At 34.9% G+C, this 15,087-nt stretch overlaps 1 protein-coding gene across 1 annotated transcript in view; it reads right to left on the reverse strand.

Moving 5' to 3' along the window:
• Positions 1–15,087, reverse strand: part of SLC6A15 (solute carrier family 6 member 15) — a 38,968-nt gene that overhangs the window by 2,950 nt on the left and 20,931 nt on the right. The window contains exons 5-11 of the mRNA XM_039704204.1: positions 13,635–13,816; positions 12,246–12,356; positions 8,596–8,837; positions 8,300–8,492; positions 6,933–7,125; positions 4,295–4,454; positions 1,273–1,435 (exon numbers count right to left, since the gene is read on the reverse strand). Of these exons, the coding sequence (XP_039560138.1) occupies positions 1,273–1,435; positions 4,295–4,454; positions 6,933–7,125; positions 8,300–8,492; positions 8,596–8,837; positions 12,246–12,356; positions 13,635–13,816 (1,244 nt within the window). The remainder of the gene's footprint in view (positions 1–1,272; positions 1,436–4,294; positions 4,455–6,932; positions 7,126–8,299; positions 8,493–8,595; positions 8,838–12,245; positions 12,357–13,634; positions 13,817–15,087) is intronic.

Below are 15,087 nucleotides of genomic sequence, written 5' to 3' on the forward strand. Positions count from 1 at the left end.
ACGGCACTCACAGTGTAGGCACCACTACAGATCTCAAATTTGAAGAGTCATGGAGATGTAGGACTGCTATCTTTCAGCCAGTGAGCAGGACTAAAACACTGTTGAACAGTTTCTGAGAGCACTTCAGCAGCACACAAATGAAGATTTTCCCTTTAGGCTTTCTGCTACATTTCTCTGTAATTTTCTGATCCTTTAAAGGGTGTCCAGAACAGACAAATGTGCAATGGTTATCTGTAACTATGCCTGAAAAATTAGCCCTTGTTCTGTAGGCTAATAGCTGGTCTAGACAGGAACCATCTCAGTTATTGCACTTTGCATAAACATCAGGTAAACTGTAATGCTGGGGCACTACTATACCCCACACCTCTACTGCTTCCACACATCAACGGCCAACAGGTTCTGCTTGCCTAACTTTGTACATGGAAAGGAATGGCATCTTTGGCATTCTAAGGTATCTCTCTTTCTAATTTCTGAGGGCAAGAATCAAATGTAACAAGAGCATTTTTCTGAGCATCATGCAGTGGTCTGGATAGAGGCAGGCATACTAGCTACCAATACTTAAGCTAACCTCCTGTGTTTATCCTTTACCTGCCTATGCTGTGACTTCCCCCCACAGCTAATTTGGGAAAGTTTTGTTGGATGAATGTCTCTGACATTTTCTCACTATTTTGCATAAAAAGCCTGTAGAAATAGCTGAGGGCTCATGGGCCTACAACTAGCTGAAGTCTTCAGAGTTCCCTTGACTGAATCTCTTTTTGAAGTCAAAGCTCAGAACTGTCTTGCCACTCACCAGACAAGCTCTTATCAGAGACAGGTTTTAATACAGCTACTTACCTACACTGTGATATGTGTTCCCAAAGGGAAAGAATTATGACACATAAAAAACCTGATGTGATATCTGAAATGATTTATGCGGTTATCATCTGTTTTCTGCAGTAAAATAAGACTTAATGAATGTGAACAACCTCTCCCATGATTAAGAGTTTCTTTATCATACATTATAAAGTAAGTCACCAGAGCATACAGGTTTGTGTCTATCAGTTATATTTTAAAGCAGAACTACTTAAAATTAAAAAACTATTAGTTTTACATCAAAGTTACTTGAGCTAAAAGCAACCATTTCATTATTTATACTGATTTTTAATTTCTAGTTGTAATTTTTTGTCCACTCGTGTTCTCAAATGTTTCAGATACGATCACAAAGATGATGATGATGATGGTATCATATATACACACAAACCCTACATATACACATACGTACTACATACATACCGTATCTTCAATCCAAGCATTGTAACCAGGAGGACTCAATCCCATTTGGACAATGCTAGCTACCAGCAAACATAACAATACAAAGGGTGAAACATACTTCCACATGTAGTAATAATACTGGCTTGGAGAAAACCCCAGCATATCCTTCAGGTCCTCCATAAATCTGTGAAGGGATTAAAATGTTATTGTTAGTGTAGACACTGATTTTGAGCACTATAACCAATACATAGCACCCAACCTGAGGGAATGAACACACTGGAAAAATGGATATACAGGAGCAGCTGTAGTTCAAACTACTTGACTGTCTGAAAAATAGAGCTTATACTAGTAATTCAGACCAGACAAACAAAAGGAATCCCTGTACAATGCAGTGACTTAGTAAGCTGCTTGTTGGACTGTGCTGGAAGATATTTAAAATCACATTTCTTTTAGAAGATTCTTTTTTACATTTTCTTGTACTGTCTACTGGGTTGTTTACCAGCACACCTTACAGACTGTGCAATATTAATTTTGAACTCACACACGTGCTGCAATCTAAAAAAAAAAACTTTATGCATAAACTATGGTTTGCATCATATAAGCTGCTGAAATAAAACTCTGCCAAGCTATAGTTTTGAACCTACACAAGTGCTGCAGTCTAAAAAACAACTTTATGCATAAGCTATGGTTTGCATCATATAAGCTGCTGAAATAAAACTGTGCCAAGCTATAAAACTGCCTCCTTTCTCCTCAAAATTTTAAGTTAAGACATGAACAAAACTCCTATTTTTGTACTCATGATGGAGTACATGGTTCCAGAGCCAGTAGAAACAGAGAATGAGAAACAGAGAAATAATTCTTCTGGAGTGTGCACAAGCAATGATTGTTTTAACTCCCTTGTGGCCCAACTCCCTTTTGAAATGTGCATCTCAAAAAAGCTCTTATAGAAGGATGTTTTCCAAGCAGTTACACATGTGAAGCTTCTGTCATGTAAAATACTCAGAAAAATAGTATTTACTCTCAGAAAAATACTATAACTGCACAGCTTGAGGCATTCTATTATTTGTTTACACTGAAATAAAACACATCATTAAAAGGAGCTGAATTTACAAATGGATTGTGTCCTCCATAGGTAGCCTTCTCTTTCTGAGATTTCCAGTTCTACCAGTTGAACGTGAATCTGTTATCCCTACTTTAATGCAGTCTTCCATTGTCTCCATCCTACTCATCCTCTTCTAAAAGTCTACTTTAGCTCAAACTCCTTATAGCGCTGATTTCAGTGTGATTTTCCTTCTTAGCTACAGAAAATCACACACTGTCTCTTTTCTATAGCACCCTTTGGATTCTATGTTTTGGTTTTCTACTATCTGATCAAAGACTTAATGTCTAGTAAGACATTTACACAAAACTTCGTCTACAGGGAACCCTTGGTACTATCACAACCAATGACAACCTGAGGCTGTTGATACTGACAGCTTTTGGAAACTGAATTGCTAAGTCCCTGAAGGATATTCTGCAGAAACACACATCAAAAGAAATACTAGGGATACTCCAGAGGGAATACTCAGGTGGTCATTATAAATCAGAAACTTGGCTGTTAACTTTTCACTGTATCCTGTCAGAACGCCTTCTGAAAATATGAATTGCCTGCACTGTGAGTCATAAGCAAAGGATTACCTTATCTTAGCTATGCCTAAACATCAACTTCCTCACAGGTAAGCTGCTGCCTTTTGGCATGTCTACTTCCATTCACACTGGAGCTTGGACATTATCAACCTTCTAACCAGGTCATCTGTTTTATCTTTTGGTTGCATGTGTAAAATAATCCACGCAGTGTTTTTATATCTAAATGATCAATTATAGGATTATACATGTGGTCCAAGTTGGAACCAAGTTGGGACTTGCTTATCAAGCAAGTAGACCAAGTACTACTTGCATAGACCAGAAACAATGTCTGGAAACCATAAAATTAAATTTTCTTCTTTCAGTTTTGTTTCATTGTGACAAATGACTGGCTGATTACTCAGATCAAACAAGTGAAAAGTCAAATGAAACGCCACCCATTCTATGTTGCACTTTTTCTTCATGCAAAGGAATTACGGACATTTTAATTTCTACAATAATTACTACTATAATTAATTACTACTATATGTTAGTATAGCATGTTCTGTTCAACCTGTGCATGGCACAAGTTATTTTTGATATGAACTCTTCTATTCCTTAAGTATGGCATATACTGATCTCACCTACTGAACACATTCTGGTGATTTTAGATATAAAATGAATTCAAGAAAAAGAAAAAAAAAAAAAAAAAAAAAAAAAAGGGATTTATGGTCATTCCTTTTCCCTAACAGATCACTTTACTTCATTGTCAGCTGTGCTGCTTCCAAGTAAGCTTTGACCCTGTTTTTGCTATCATCCCCTCTCTCAATGGTCATTCCTCTTCCCTAACAGATCACTTTACTTCATTGTCAGCAGTGCTGCTTCCAAGTAAGCTTTGACCCTGTTTTTGCTATCATCCCCTCTCTCACAACTAATGCAAAGAAAAATGAATTGCCCTAACACCCCAAACTAAAGTTAGTTCATAAATTGAAACTTTTTTATTTTTACTGCCATTAGAGCTTGCTTTGTTTCTTTCTCAGGCTGCCTGTAATACTGCATTGAAATACTCATCCTTATCTGTTGCTTAGACCATGGTTATTTCTGAAATCCTTTTCTTGATGTCTTTCTTGATACAAACTCCCTATACTTTTCTATCTAGCCTCCTTTTGAAATCGCTAATTTTGTCTCTTTTACTACATTCTCCTGTTTTTGGACTCCTTGCAATCATTATTTGGGTGTTAGTACACTGTTCTGATGTAGTGTATCTTGCTCCAAACCTGTTCTTATTAACAGCCTAGATTCTGGACCAGACTGACATGCTTTCTAATTACTTGTATTTCTGAGTATAATGCAAATGCTTCATACAATATAATAAAAATAGTAATAATTATTGTAAAGAATGGTGTTGATATTGACAGGGAGATACACTTCCTTCACTTACTTGTCTATTCCATAAATTCGGATGACTGCAATATTTTCCAAAATTACCACGATAAGCAGGGGCAGAGTAGCTGAGTAGTCATCAAACATTGTCACAAAATAATTTCCAGAGCGCTGCACAAAGATCAGGCCAATAAAAAACGCTACCAAGCAGCAGATAACTGGAATATAGGACAGGAATGTGAATTATATCTACAACAAAGTTCCACAGACAAGAAGCAACTAACATACTATTTCAGAAGTAAAGACAATAACATTTTACTGTTTAGAGGCTCTCAATTATAAGAATACTAGTAATCCCACCTCTTTCCTATAAAACCTAGAAGTTATGAAATTAGAATTACTAGAATCACCATATCATAGCAGTCCTGATTAAGAGATTAATTAGCAGGAATTAATCAAGTGACTATTTCTCACTAAACATAATGTAAATGCAAAGGTAAAATCAACCAGTAGGCAAAATACCACATATCATGTTAATTGGTCACCAGTTTACTTTTTGGAATTCAGAAGTGAAAAGAACTTAGAAGTGAAAATATGGAGAAAAAAATAATATGAAGACATTTCTATGGTTCTAAAAAGACTATGATTCTAAAAAATACAAAGGCTGAATAGACTGCTCCTAAAAGATCATTCATAGCATGAAGTTCTATTAGGATCTGTTTAAATTTATTTGTACATTAAGCAGCATTTTTGTCCCTTCTTTAGGGAAAAAACAAAATATATTTCTTGAAAGGCTGATCCTGTATAATGGATCTCAATATCATTTTCTCCAACTAAATTTGTCAGCAGCAGGACTTAATGCTTATAAGTAAAATTTCAATAAATGGTGGAATCAGTTGTAAGTTCAGTATCAGTAAGACTGATTCTTACAGTTATAAGTGCTCTTTTTTTTTATTTCCGCACAAGGAACTTAGGCTAAGGATACATCTAAGTAGTCCAAAATTAGGTGAAATTAATCTGGGTCAAAACATAAAATATCTTTACAGAATACACCCATTGCATGAATCCAAGATAATCAATTATTATTGATTAAAGTATTGAAAGTAAGACAATGATACTGTTTCAAATACTGTGGTAGAAGTCACTTTCTTGAACCTTGTAGGAACTGTTTCTATAATGTTTTCATGGACTTTCCACCACTCAGCATGAGGCATTGTTGAATGCAAAATAAATTTAGGCATTTGAGTTAGTTTCTCTGAACTCAAAGAGTTGCCAAATGTACCAACAATTTTGTAAAAGTTGAAAATTTCTGTCTTGTAAGCATAAAATCTGCAGCTACTGCAGCCATAACCCTTCTTAAATACCACCAGCACTGCATGAAAAATAATCCAGATATTTCATTTTTTTCTGTTAATTAATAAAACACCACATCAAGTTGTAATCTTCTGAGTACAACTGAGTTTAGCTAAAACCATGCATGCACACCACTTTAAAAATTTACAAGAGAAAGGCAGTTCTTGAATGTTTCTTTATCTTAATTATTTTTTTTGTCTAAGAGAGTAACAAGGAATTACTGCAAAATGCTCCATTACTCCAGTGTAATGACTATAAATCATGGCACTTGCACACATACTTAGGAAGAACAGCTATTTTCTAATTGTTGCACTGGTTATTCAGCAAGAAGTTAAGACTTAATTAAAAGAAACCAAACAGATCAAAAAGTGCTCAATAACTTAGGACTTCTGAAAAATCAATTGATTTATTTTTTTTAGGAATTTGATTTTGTTACCTATCAAATATTACTTATTATCTCAGTAAAGTATACAAAGCAATTGGGAAAAAAGCAGTTGCTCTGCTGCATCAGGGGTTAACTCTTATAAATGTATTATTATTTCTCTCATAGAGTTTATTATTTTCTTCATAGAGTTAGACAATGTTAAAGCAATTTTTTTAATTTTTATTTTCTATCCCACCTTTTATAGGCATTGATATGGAAGATGAATTTGTGCATAACACAGCAAGTCTCTTGCAGCTGTCCTGAAGGTTTTCAGAAACCTAACTTTCACACCTTTGTTGGTGTTTTATACAAAAAAGAGAAATCCCTACAAATCAAAGATACATGAACATGCTACACCTCAAATAACTTAGGGCATTTAAATAATAAAAAAACCCCCAAATAACTTAGGGCATTTAAGTAATAAAAAACCCAAACAAAACAACTGGACATCTTGTTTAAGACTTTATAAACATTTAACAGGGAAAAAATATGTTTCCCTAGAGAATTACTCTACTGATTTTAGCATAATAAAAATTTCATTATAAATTAAGACTTCATCTGGCCTACTCAGGAATAATTTGTAGTAATTTGCAATGTATTTTTACTCTTTCCTTTTCCTTTGTCTCTCCAATGTGTGACAGGCTGGAATGAAAAGCAGTCTGAAAGAGCCCAAAAGGACTGACCATACAGCAACTTGTAACAGAAATTGAATTAAAATTTAAGTTTTAGGGTGTTTATGCTACTACAACATTCAGGAAAAGGTTTTACTGGCAGATATTAATGTGCCTGTGCGTGGAAGTACAGTCTGGAATACAGTGTTTACTGCTCCGTAAACCTTCACGTGAAAAAAAAAAAAATCATAATGCCAAAAAAATTTTGCTTACTGCTCTAAGGAAAAAAGAAAGTTTGTGTAACTCACCAGTAAGAATTTCTTTCCTGACCTTGAAGGTATCAACAATGGGCGTGATAATGCCTTCAATGGTTCCAAACATACTTCCAAGTCCCAAATTTACTAACATGAGAAAGAACATGACTGACCAGAAGGGAGAAGCAGGGAAGTGGGTCATTGCTTCTGTAAATGCAATAAAAGCTAAACCAGTTCCTTGAACTGCCTGTCAGTGAGGAAAACAAAATGTTATCATTATTCATGATTTTTTTTGTTGTTTTTTGGGTAGTGTGACAGCCTGACAAGTCTCTCTTCGTGTTCATATGGTGTCATTGATTGCCTCTTGAAGGCAGAATAGGAAATTGCTACCTAATGCATAATTCTTCCAATTCATACTATTTACTGAAACGTGAGAATCTGTAACTTGATTAGCATTAACACATTTCTTTAATAGAATGATAGACTATGAGGTTTGAAGGTGTCTCATGGATCATCTGGTCCAAAGTTTCTTGGCAGAAGCAGTCTAAACAAGATGGCCCAGCACCCTGTCCAGCTTAAAAGTGTCGACGACGTGGAAACCACCACGTCCACTGAGAGATTAGTCCAACAGCTGACTGCACTCATTATGAAGAATTTTCCTATCTTGTCCAATAAGAACTGCTTTCTCTCCTTCACTAATAATTCTGCATGACAACTACTATATAGGACTACTATAAAATACACTCTGTTTTCTCCAGTAAGCATATAAAGGATTTAATTTCTATACTTTTGTTTCAAATTTTAACAGTGGCCATTGTATAGGAACTTCAGAAGTCTAAGTCACCAATTTTATATTTTATCTTCAGATACTGGTGAAACTATATAGAAGTCAGTGTTTCAATCTGCAATTGCCTCTCTAAAGCTAGAAAGCTATAATTTCTGTTACAGATTTGGCTCACTGTAAGATTTCAAAACAGGATGATACCCATTAAACAACTACCTAATAAGTAGATAATAATTTTTCTGTTTTAGTGTAGTAGTATTTATATCTAATAATTGTATCTTAACACTAGAGTATCTTTCAGCCTGTGACATTGAGTAGGTAACACTTCTGTTTAGCCTTTGGAAAAACCCTCATGGCTCAGTTCCTCTGAAAAACAGAGCTTAAAAAACTTATCACCTCCTGAGAAGAATGGTATAATGATCAAAATATATTATAAATCAGTGAAGACTATATTAAGACACCAGACCCAAAAGTCCTCAAGTGAGCTGGAATGTAACCATGTTTCCATCCAGGTCTTTACAAGTGCACAGCTCACAGGTACACTGTACTGATACTCTGTGTAGGTACACGTCACAGCTTACTTCAGGCTTTCAAATATTCATCTCTTCCTAATCTCTGTATTCAAGATTAATCTCACCTTGTCAAGTTCATCTTCAATTTGACAAGATTTCAGACCAAGAGAACCAAACTGTTCTTCCTTCACTTTCTGTATAATGTCATAAACTAAATTGTAATCTTCTGCTGTAATGCTTGAGAAATTGATATGATGTGGAATGATATCTTGGCTGAGATTGCCCATTTTCAAAAGTTTTAAAATCTTCTCTGAATTTCTGTAAAACACAACAAAACAGAGAGAGCAAACTCAGTGGTCTGTGTTAGTTTATAAATTAAATAAACCATAAAATAATTAAAAAAATAAATGGATATTCATACTGGGTAACACATTTTTCATTTATGATATTGGCTTTGAAGCCCAGAACTGCAAACACCACCAAAGTTGCCAGGACAGAAGTGAAAAAATTGATGAAGGACACCAGTACAGCATCAAAATGGCAGTTGTTGTCTCTCTTGTTGTAGCTTGAAAAGGCAATGACTCCACCAAATCCAAGCCCTAAGGCAAAGAACACCTGAGTAGCAGCTTCTCTCCACACTTTGGGCTCCAGCATTTTTTCAAGCTGTTTGAAATTAGATATAATATATGTCAGCTATAAAATGCATTTCTCTTATATGAAAAAAAAACAACAGAATAAACACTACATCATAAAAATGCTAATACTCCACTACAACTGTATTTTCCTAATGACAAAATGAAACCTGAATGCAACCCCTGAAGTTGGCAAACTTATGGGCCAGAATTTCTATTTCTTTTATATTATCTAAACATCAAGGAGAAACATGCTATACTTATGTTCCCAACACTACTGGAACTATGTAACTGAAACAGCAGCTAGTTATACTGAGAAATAACAGAGAACTTTTTTTACAGTATTCTTTTATTTACAGTATATGTACTTATTTCTGTTAGACTTGAGACATATTTTATATTGATCAACCACTTTAATAAATGCAATGAGTATGATTAAAGTTGGTTTGCTGTTACTTTTCAAATGAACAAAAAGAAGGTGAACATGAGATACACATGCTTATATGGAATTCTATTACATGGAAAAATATGTAAAGCAAAACCAAATATATGAGATGAACACTTGCCACCATAACCTGTATAGTGCATGAGTCAAATCTCCTAAGTCAGATGCCTTGAACTTAACCCTATGTTAAATAGGTCACGTATTTCAGGGTCAACTAAGACTTTTATCAAAAAATTTAAAAGTATTGCTCACGCAGATCAACTGCACTGCTCAAAAAAAAAAAAAAAACAGCTTTGTAACAAAGTTATGAGTCATCATCTATCTCAAATTCTTCTAGACACTGAATCACAAAAAAGAATTAAGTACATATCAAATTTAAACATCAGATTTGCTCAAGCTGATTCAGGGCCTCCATTAATGCAAGTGACTTTTATTTTCTTTAAGCCCTAGGTTTATTCATAAAAGTAAAACAAAAAAGCATCAGCACAGATGCCAGAATTATTAGACTGACTGTCTTACTCTGAGGAGAAATAAATCTGCTATTGTTACAACATGTTGAATAAAATGTCTGTTTCCCATGGAGATATAATATTTATTACAGACAGGGAGCAGAAAGCTTCTTTATTCACTTATATATAGTAGAAATACAATAAAATTGGGAAAAGGTGTTTATGAGAATAAACATATTCCTGACTTACAATTCAGATTGTAATTACAATGCACAAGCGGCTACTGCAGGTAGTTCTAACTGTGTCACTGTCATGCCAGAGCTTTCCCACCAGAGGGAGCGCAAGGAACTCTTTAACAAATCCGTAACTGGTTCAAATACCAAAACACTTCTCGCTTCCTATCATATATCCTTTGGTACCATCAGAAGTAGTGTGTTTTTGGATATACGTAGCCCAGACTTTCAAAATTAACTCTAGATTGTTTTGCTACTAGGTATTGTATTTGCTACTAGTACAGTAGTCTCTGTACTTCAGCTTCATATAATCCCACAGTTTAAATGCAGCAGTTAAGTGGGCTTTTCATATACCTTTCTCTAGGTTTTCAATGAATTTTCTGAATTAGAATTTCTGCTTTGTTTAACAGACATGCCAAACAGAGAAATTCTCCTCTTCTGCATTAGTCTTGCACTTTCACACCTGCACCAATGTGTGCCAGTCCTCTCCTGCGCTGCCATAACTGATGGAAATTTCCTGCAATCGTCTGTGCTCAAAATGTGGTCATTTGTTGAGCTAATTGGGCCAAAAAGGTGCTTCTCCCTCTTTCATCTATCTACCTGGATAATTTTCATGCTAGATTGGTTTAGCATTCCTTTTTAGAGCTTGGATGCCCAAGTGTTAGCACAGTGGAGTGAGTGAAACAGGTGCAAGCATCTGAGTTTCTTCAGATAGTCTCAAATGAACCTACAGTCCAAATTAGTGCTCAAGTACAAAAAAAATATAATGGAAATATTTTTTAAGGTTTATATTCACATATAATACATGTGACATACAGGCCTCCTATCTTCAAATTTAAACCACACCTTAAATTTTGATACAAAATTGGAAACTGTCAGAAGAAATTAAGAACCCATTTTCCCTGGTATCATTTAAATGAACAGTTGAAACATTTGCATAATTAAGAATAATGTAACTGTAAAGTAAACACCAGCTGCAACTTTTTTTAAGTATAATGCATGAAGTAGTGAATACTGAAGAGGTGTTGGTATCCAAGGGCAGCTTTTATATTTTTTTTCCCTCAGTATCTAGTGGTACTTCTCCAGTCAAAGAAAGCATTAACACTGTAGTTGAGAAACCAAATTATACTTTATAGAGGTCTGTATTTCACCTTCACTTTAGACTTTCTCTTGTTAGTAGGCATTACATTTCTCCCCTCCTCAGGTTTCTCAAATTGCCTGAGCAGCCTGCAAGTTTCTGCACAAGCATGTCTCTCTAAAGTGGTGACAGTGAGTGAAATGAAACATCACTGCATCAATGTGAGAGATGACAAAGGCAATTTTTATAGGATGACATTCTCCAGACTCAAAACAGCTGTAATCAAAACAACTGACAACACCTTGTCATCTGGCATTAGCCACTATGTGCATTGATTTTGATTATCTCATTATTTAGCTTTCATTTTTGAAATAATAGTCCTGTTCTTCTCAACTGTATTTTGTGGACTTGTTGGAAAGCCCATTTCAAAACAAAAAATGAAGCCCAGACTTATTCATGGCTCTGACTATCCAAACATGCTGTTCCTATAGTATAGATGTAGTTGCAAACATTTGAGTTAGATGTGGGTAGAATTTAGATCTTCGAGCTAAACAGTGATTCGTAATACTCCTTATCACCTCCATAGTTAAAAAACCTAAAGCTGTGTAAGGCACGTTCCTGGCAAAAATACTGGCAGTAAAAAAATATGCTTAGAACTGCTGCTATCTTGGCATGTCATAAGAAAATTGATACGGAAAGCTGAGTGGTGAGTACTTACACTACTTCACTATTAAATACAGATCACCTGTACTTTGGGCTACTATGTAAACAGCTTTAAGTTTTTTTCTAAAAAGGAGGAAAAAAAAATGCTCTATTCCAAAAGGGAAAAGTTAATTATGCATGACATGATAAAAGTGCAAAATAAGGCACTGACAACCCAGAACTATTCATTTCAATATCAGAAAATGGCAAACTTCTCTTTTCAGTATTTAGAGCTCTCTAAACCTCCTGAACCCTCTAAACTACACTCTCAGTTGTTTAGCTTTGTAGAGGCGAATAACTCTGAGAGCCCTCACATAAGAGAGGTAACTCTACAGACCCTTAGAACACCTAGAGCCTTTGGACTTTAGGGCTTGGTATTGTGCCACTAAGATAAACAAAAATTTTGCAATTTAAGCAAACAGAAATACAGCCAAATGTTCTATGAAAACAATAAGCTTAAATGAGAGCATTCATAAATGGTCAAATTGCCACTGAAACTTTAATACCCTGCAAACAGAAATTAAGTACATACCTTAGGGGTGAACATGTGACGAATTCCATCCACTGACCCATTAAGGAGCAATCCTCTGATCAGAAAGCATAAAAGTACCACATATGGAAAAAGGGAACTAAAATACATGATCTGAAATACAAGAACGCAAGAAAAAATGTAACACGACATTTAACACGGACTTTCATTTAAATATGTTCATTCACTACACAGTATCCTTTGGATATAGGACTGAATTGATAATCATATGCTCTATGAAATACACAGAACACTTCCCCTTCCCCTTGTCTCTGCAGAAGAAAGCAAAATCACATGATTGTAAAAGAAATTCAATTCTGTACTGTACAAAAGCAATACAACTGCCTGATGTATTTATCACTAACTGATAAAGAGTGTCTGGACCTCCAAGAAATTCAGTATGAATTCAATGAGATGAAAACAAAGACATAAAGCTTCTCTTTACAAAAGCACGTTGACTGGGTATGGCAAAGGTAGGCAGCTAATTCTATGAGATGAAAACAAAGACATAAACTGTTACAGAAATGCTTCTCTTTACAAAAGCACGTTGACTGGGTATGGCAAAGGCAGGCAGCATGAATAGAAACTAATTTTGTCTTCAGAAAGAAAGGGGACAATAATCCATAGAAAGTACATAACCAATGAATTCAATCACATGCTTACTGTCAAAACAACAAAAAATAATAATCAAATCTGGTCTTTCGTTACCCATCACTGAAAAGAAAATTTATTCTGTAAAGCTTAGTAAAATGATTTGCTAGTTCTAGGTCACAAATCACCATGTCAGTGCCAAACTTTTTAATAGCAAAGAATTTTGCTACTGGGACAAATTATTTTTTCTCTGAAAATCCCACCAAGATCAAGAGATCTAGCAAACCTTTCACCAGCAAATCCAGCTGGCTGCATGCAAAGGAAAGAAGGTAACAGTACTCAGATGCAGAGTGATGGTAAATCATTAGACAAAAGAAACAATCTAGAATCCTGGAAAGCTGCTGTGTTAATGCCAGAAGCAGGCACATGTGAATGCACTGCAGTCATACGGTGACTACACATGGAAACTTATTTCCTTAGACACTCAAAACACAGAGACTTATACTGCACAATAAAGCTGAGGTACAGTTACATGCAACAACTATGCTGATGAGAAGCAAAATTATTCTTCTTCAGATCTCAATTCCCACTAAAAAACTCCCATTTCCAATAAAATTGATAGAATTTTAATACTTAACTACTAATATTCTTCTACTTGAGATTATACAAGTGCAGGAGTGAGTCAAAGCACTTAACCTGCTCCTACAGATTTCGTGAGAACAAACAGACAGTTTGGTAAACAGAAATGTCCTGAGATGCTTCAAAATAAAACAAGGTCATGCAGGTAAACAATATACTCACTTTGCCTGAAGACTGAATGCCTTTGATCATGGCTAAGCATACCATGACCCAAGCAGCCAGCAAGCAGATAGTCATCTTCCAATTTAAACCCCCACTCTCTGACAGAGAGCTGGAAATATTCAGTGCTTCTCTGTACCAGTAATAAGTGGTTGCAGAACTTTTTTCACACTCTGGCTCCACAACTGTCAAAGAGATGTTAGCAAGTAAAGAAAGGGTTCAGGAGAGATATTTCATAACAGGATTCTATCACTCCTCAATATTTCTAATTGTGCCATCATAATTTATTAAAAAACTAAACTCACAGAACAGTCTTAAGACATTGTCTAAAAGAAAAAGTGAGTGCTATCAGTGAAAGCTTCTGGGTATATCTTTTAAAACACCCCTTTGGGACAATGTATTCCTCTGCATTACAGTTAAACCTACTCGTCCAAGGCAGAATTTATTTCTCACTTCAGAACTAAACAGTAGGCAGGCTTAGACGAAGACATATATTCCATTTATCACAAATAAAATTACATTATCTGCATATGATACTATGAAAACTATCTCTCTGCATTGAACACAAATTTGAAGATATATGGAAAATGAATCATTGTGTCTGCTTTGATATGCTCAAGTAAACAGGGACTTAACTACTATTATAAACAATAAAATAATAACATAATGATACCAAAGTGATGAGAAAAGGAATAAGTGGTTCCTAGACAGATATGTTTAATGGAAGTTGCTATGTATATTCCAGAAGTGATTCTTTGGATCATACTGTAATTCTGTTATAGTCATGTTACCAAAGAGTTTAAGAAACTGTGTGTATCTAGACATGTAACACATGAATAGAAAGATTTCTTCAGAGAAAATATTTACTTAAGTTCTTTATAAATTATTTATACCTGACAATCAACCATACATGTAAGCATGTCCTGAGGCAAGATAATTAATGAAAAAAAGGGAAAAATACACTTTCTTTAACCTAACCTAACATGGACGACAGATCTTCACTGAAATAACTTAATAATGGTAAGATGTTATCAAATATAATAGTTTTCTTTTTTTAAGCTTAGTTCAGATGGCCTCTGCTCAAGTTAGGCTGACACAAGAGTACATAAACAACCACTGCTGCTCAAATAATGAACAGTAGCTTGCGGAATACATTCAGTTTGACTGTGTGTTAACATTCACAAGTACTATTTCTGAATAATAACTGAAGCAAGCAACTCTGGAAAAGACACTACAAAAAGGTGCAACTTTTCAAACATCCCTGGTTATTCTTTATTCAACTGGTAAATAAACCAACAAAAGATAATTAAAGAAAATTTAGGATCTAAAAAAAAGGAAAATAAGAAAGAATCCATATTTCAATAGCAATAATAATACAAAATATGTACTCTTATAAGATAACCAAACCCAAGGGGATAAGGAACGTTTCATGCTGCTATAGAATATGTCTGTAAGA

Source organism: Passer montanus, unplaced genomic scaffold, assembly GCF_014805655.1.
Source record: "Passer montanus isolate IOZ18808 unplaced genomic scaffold, ASM1480565v1 scaffold17, whole genome shotgun sequence".
Taxonomy (NCBI): domain Eukaryota; kingdom Metazoa; phylum Chordata; class Aves; order Passeriformes; family Passeridae; genus Passer; species Passer montanus.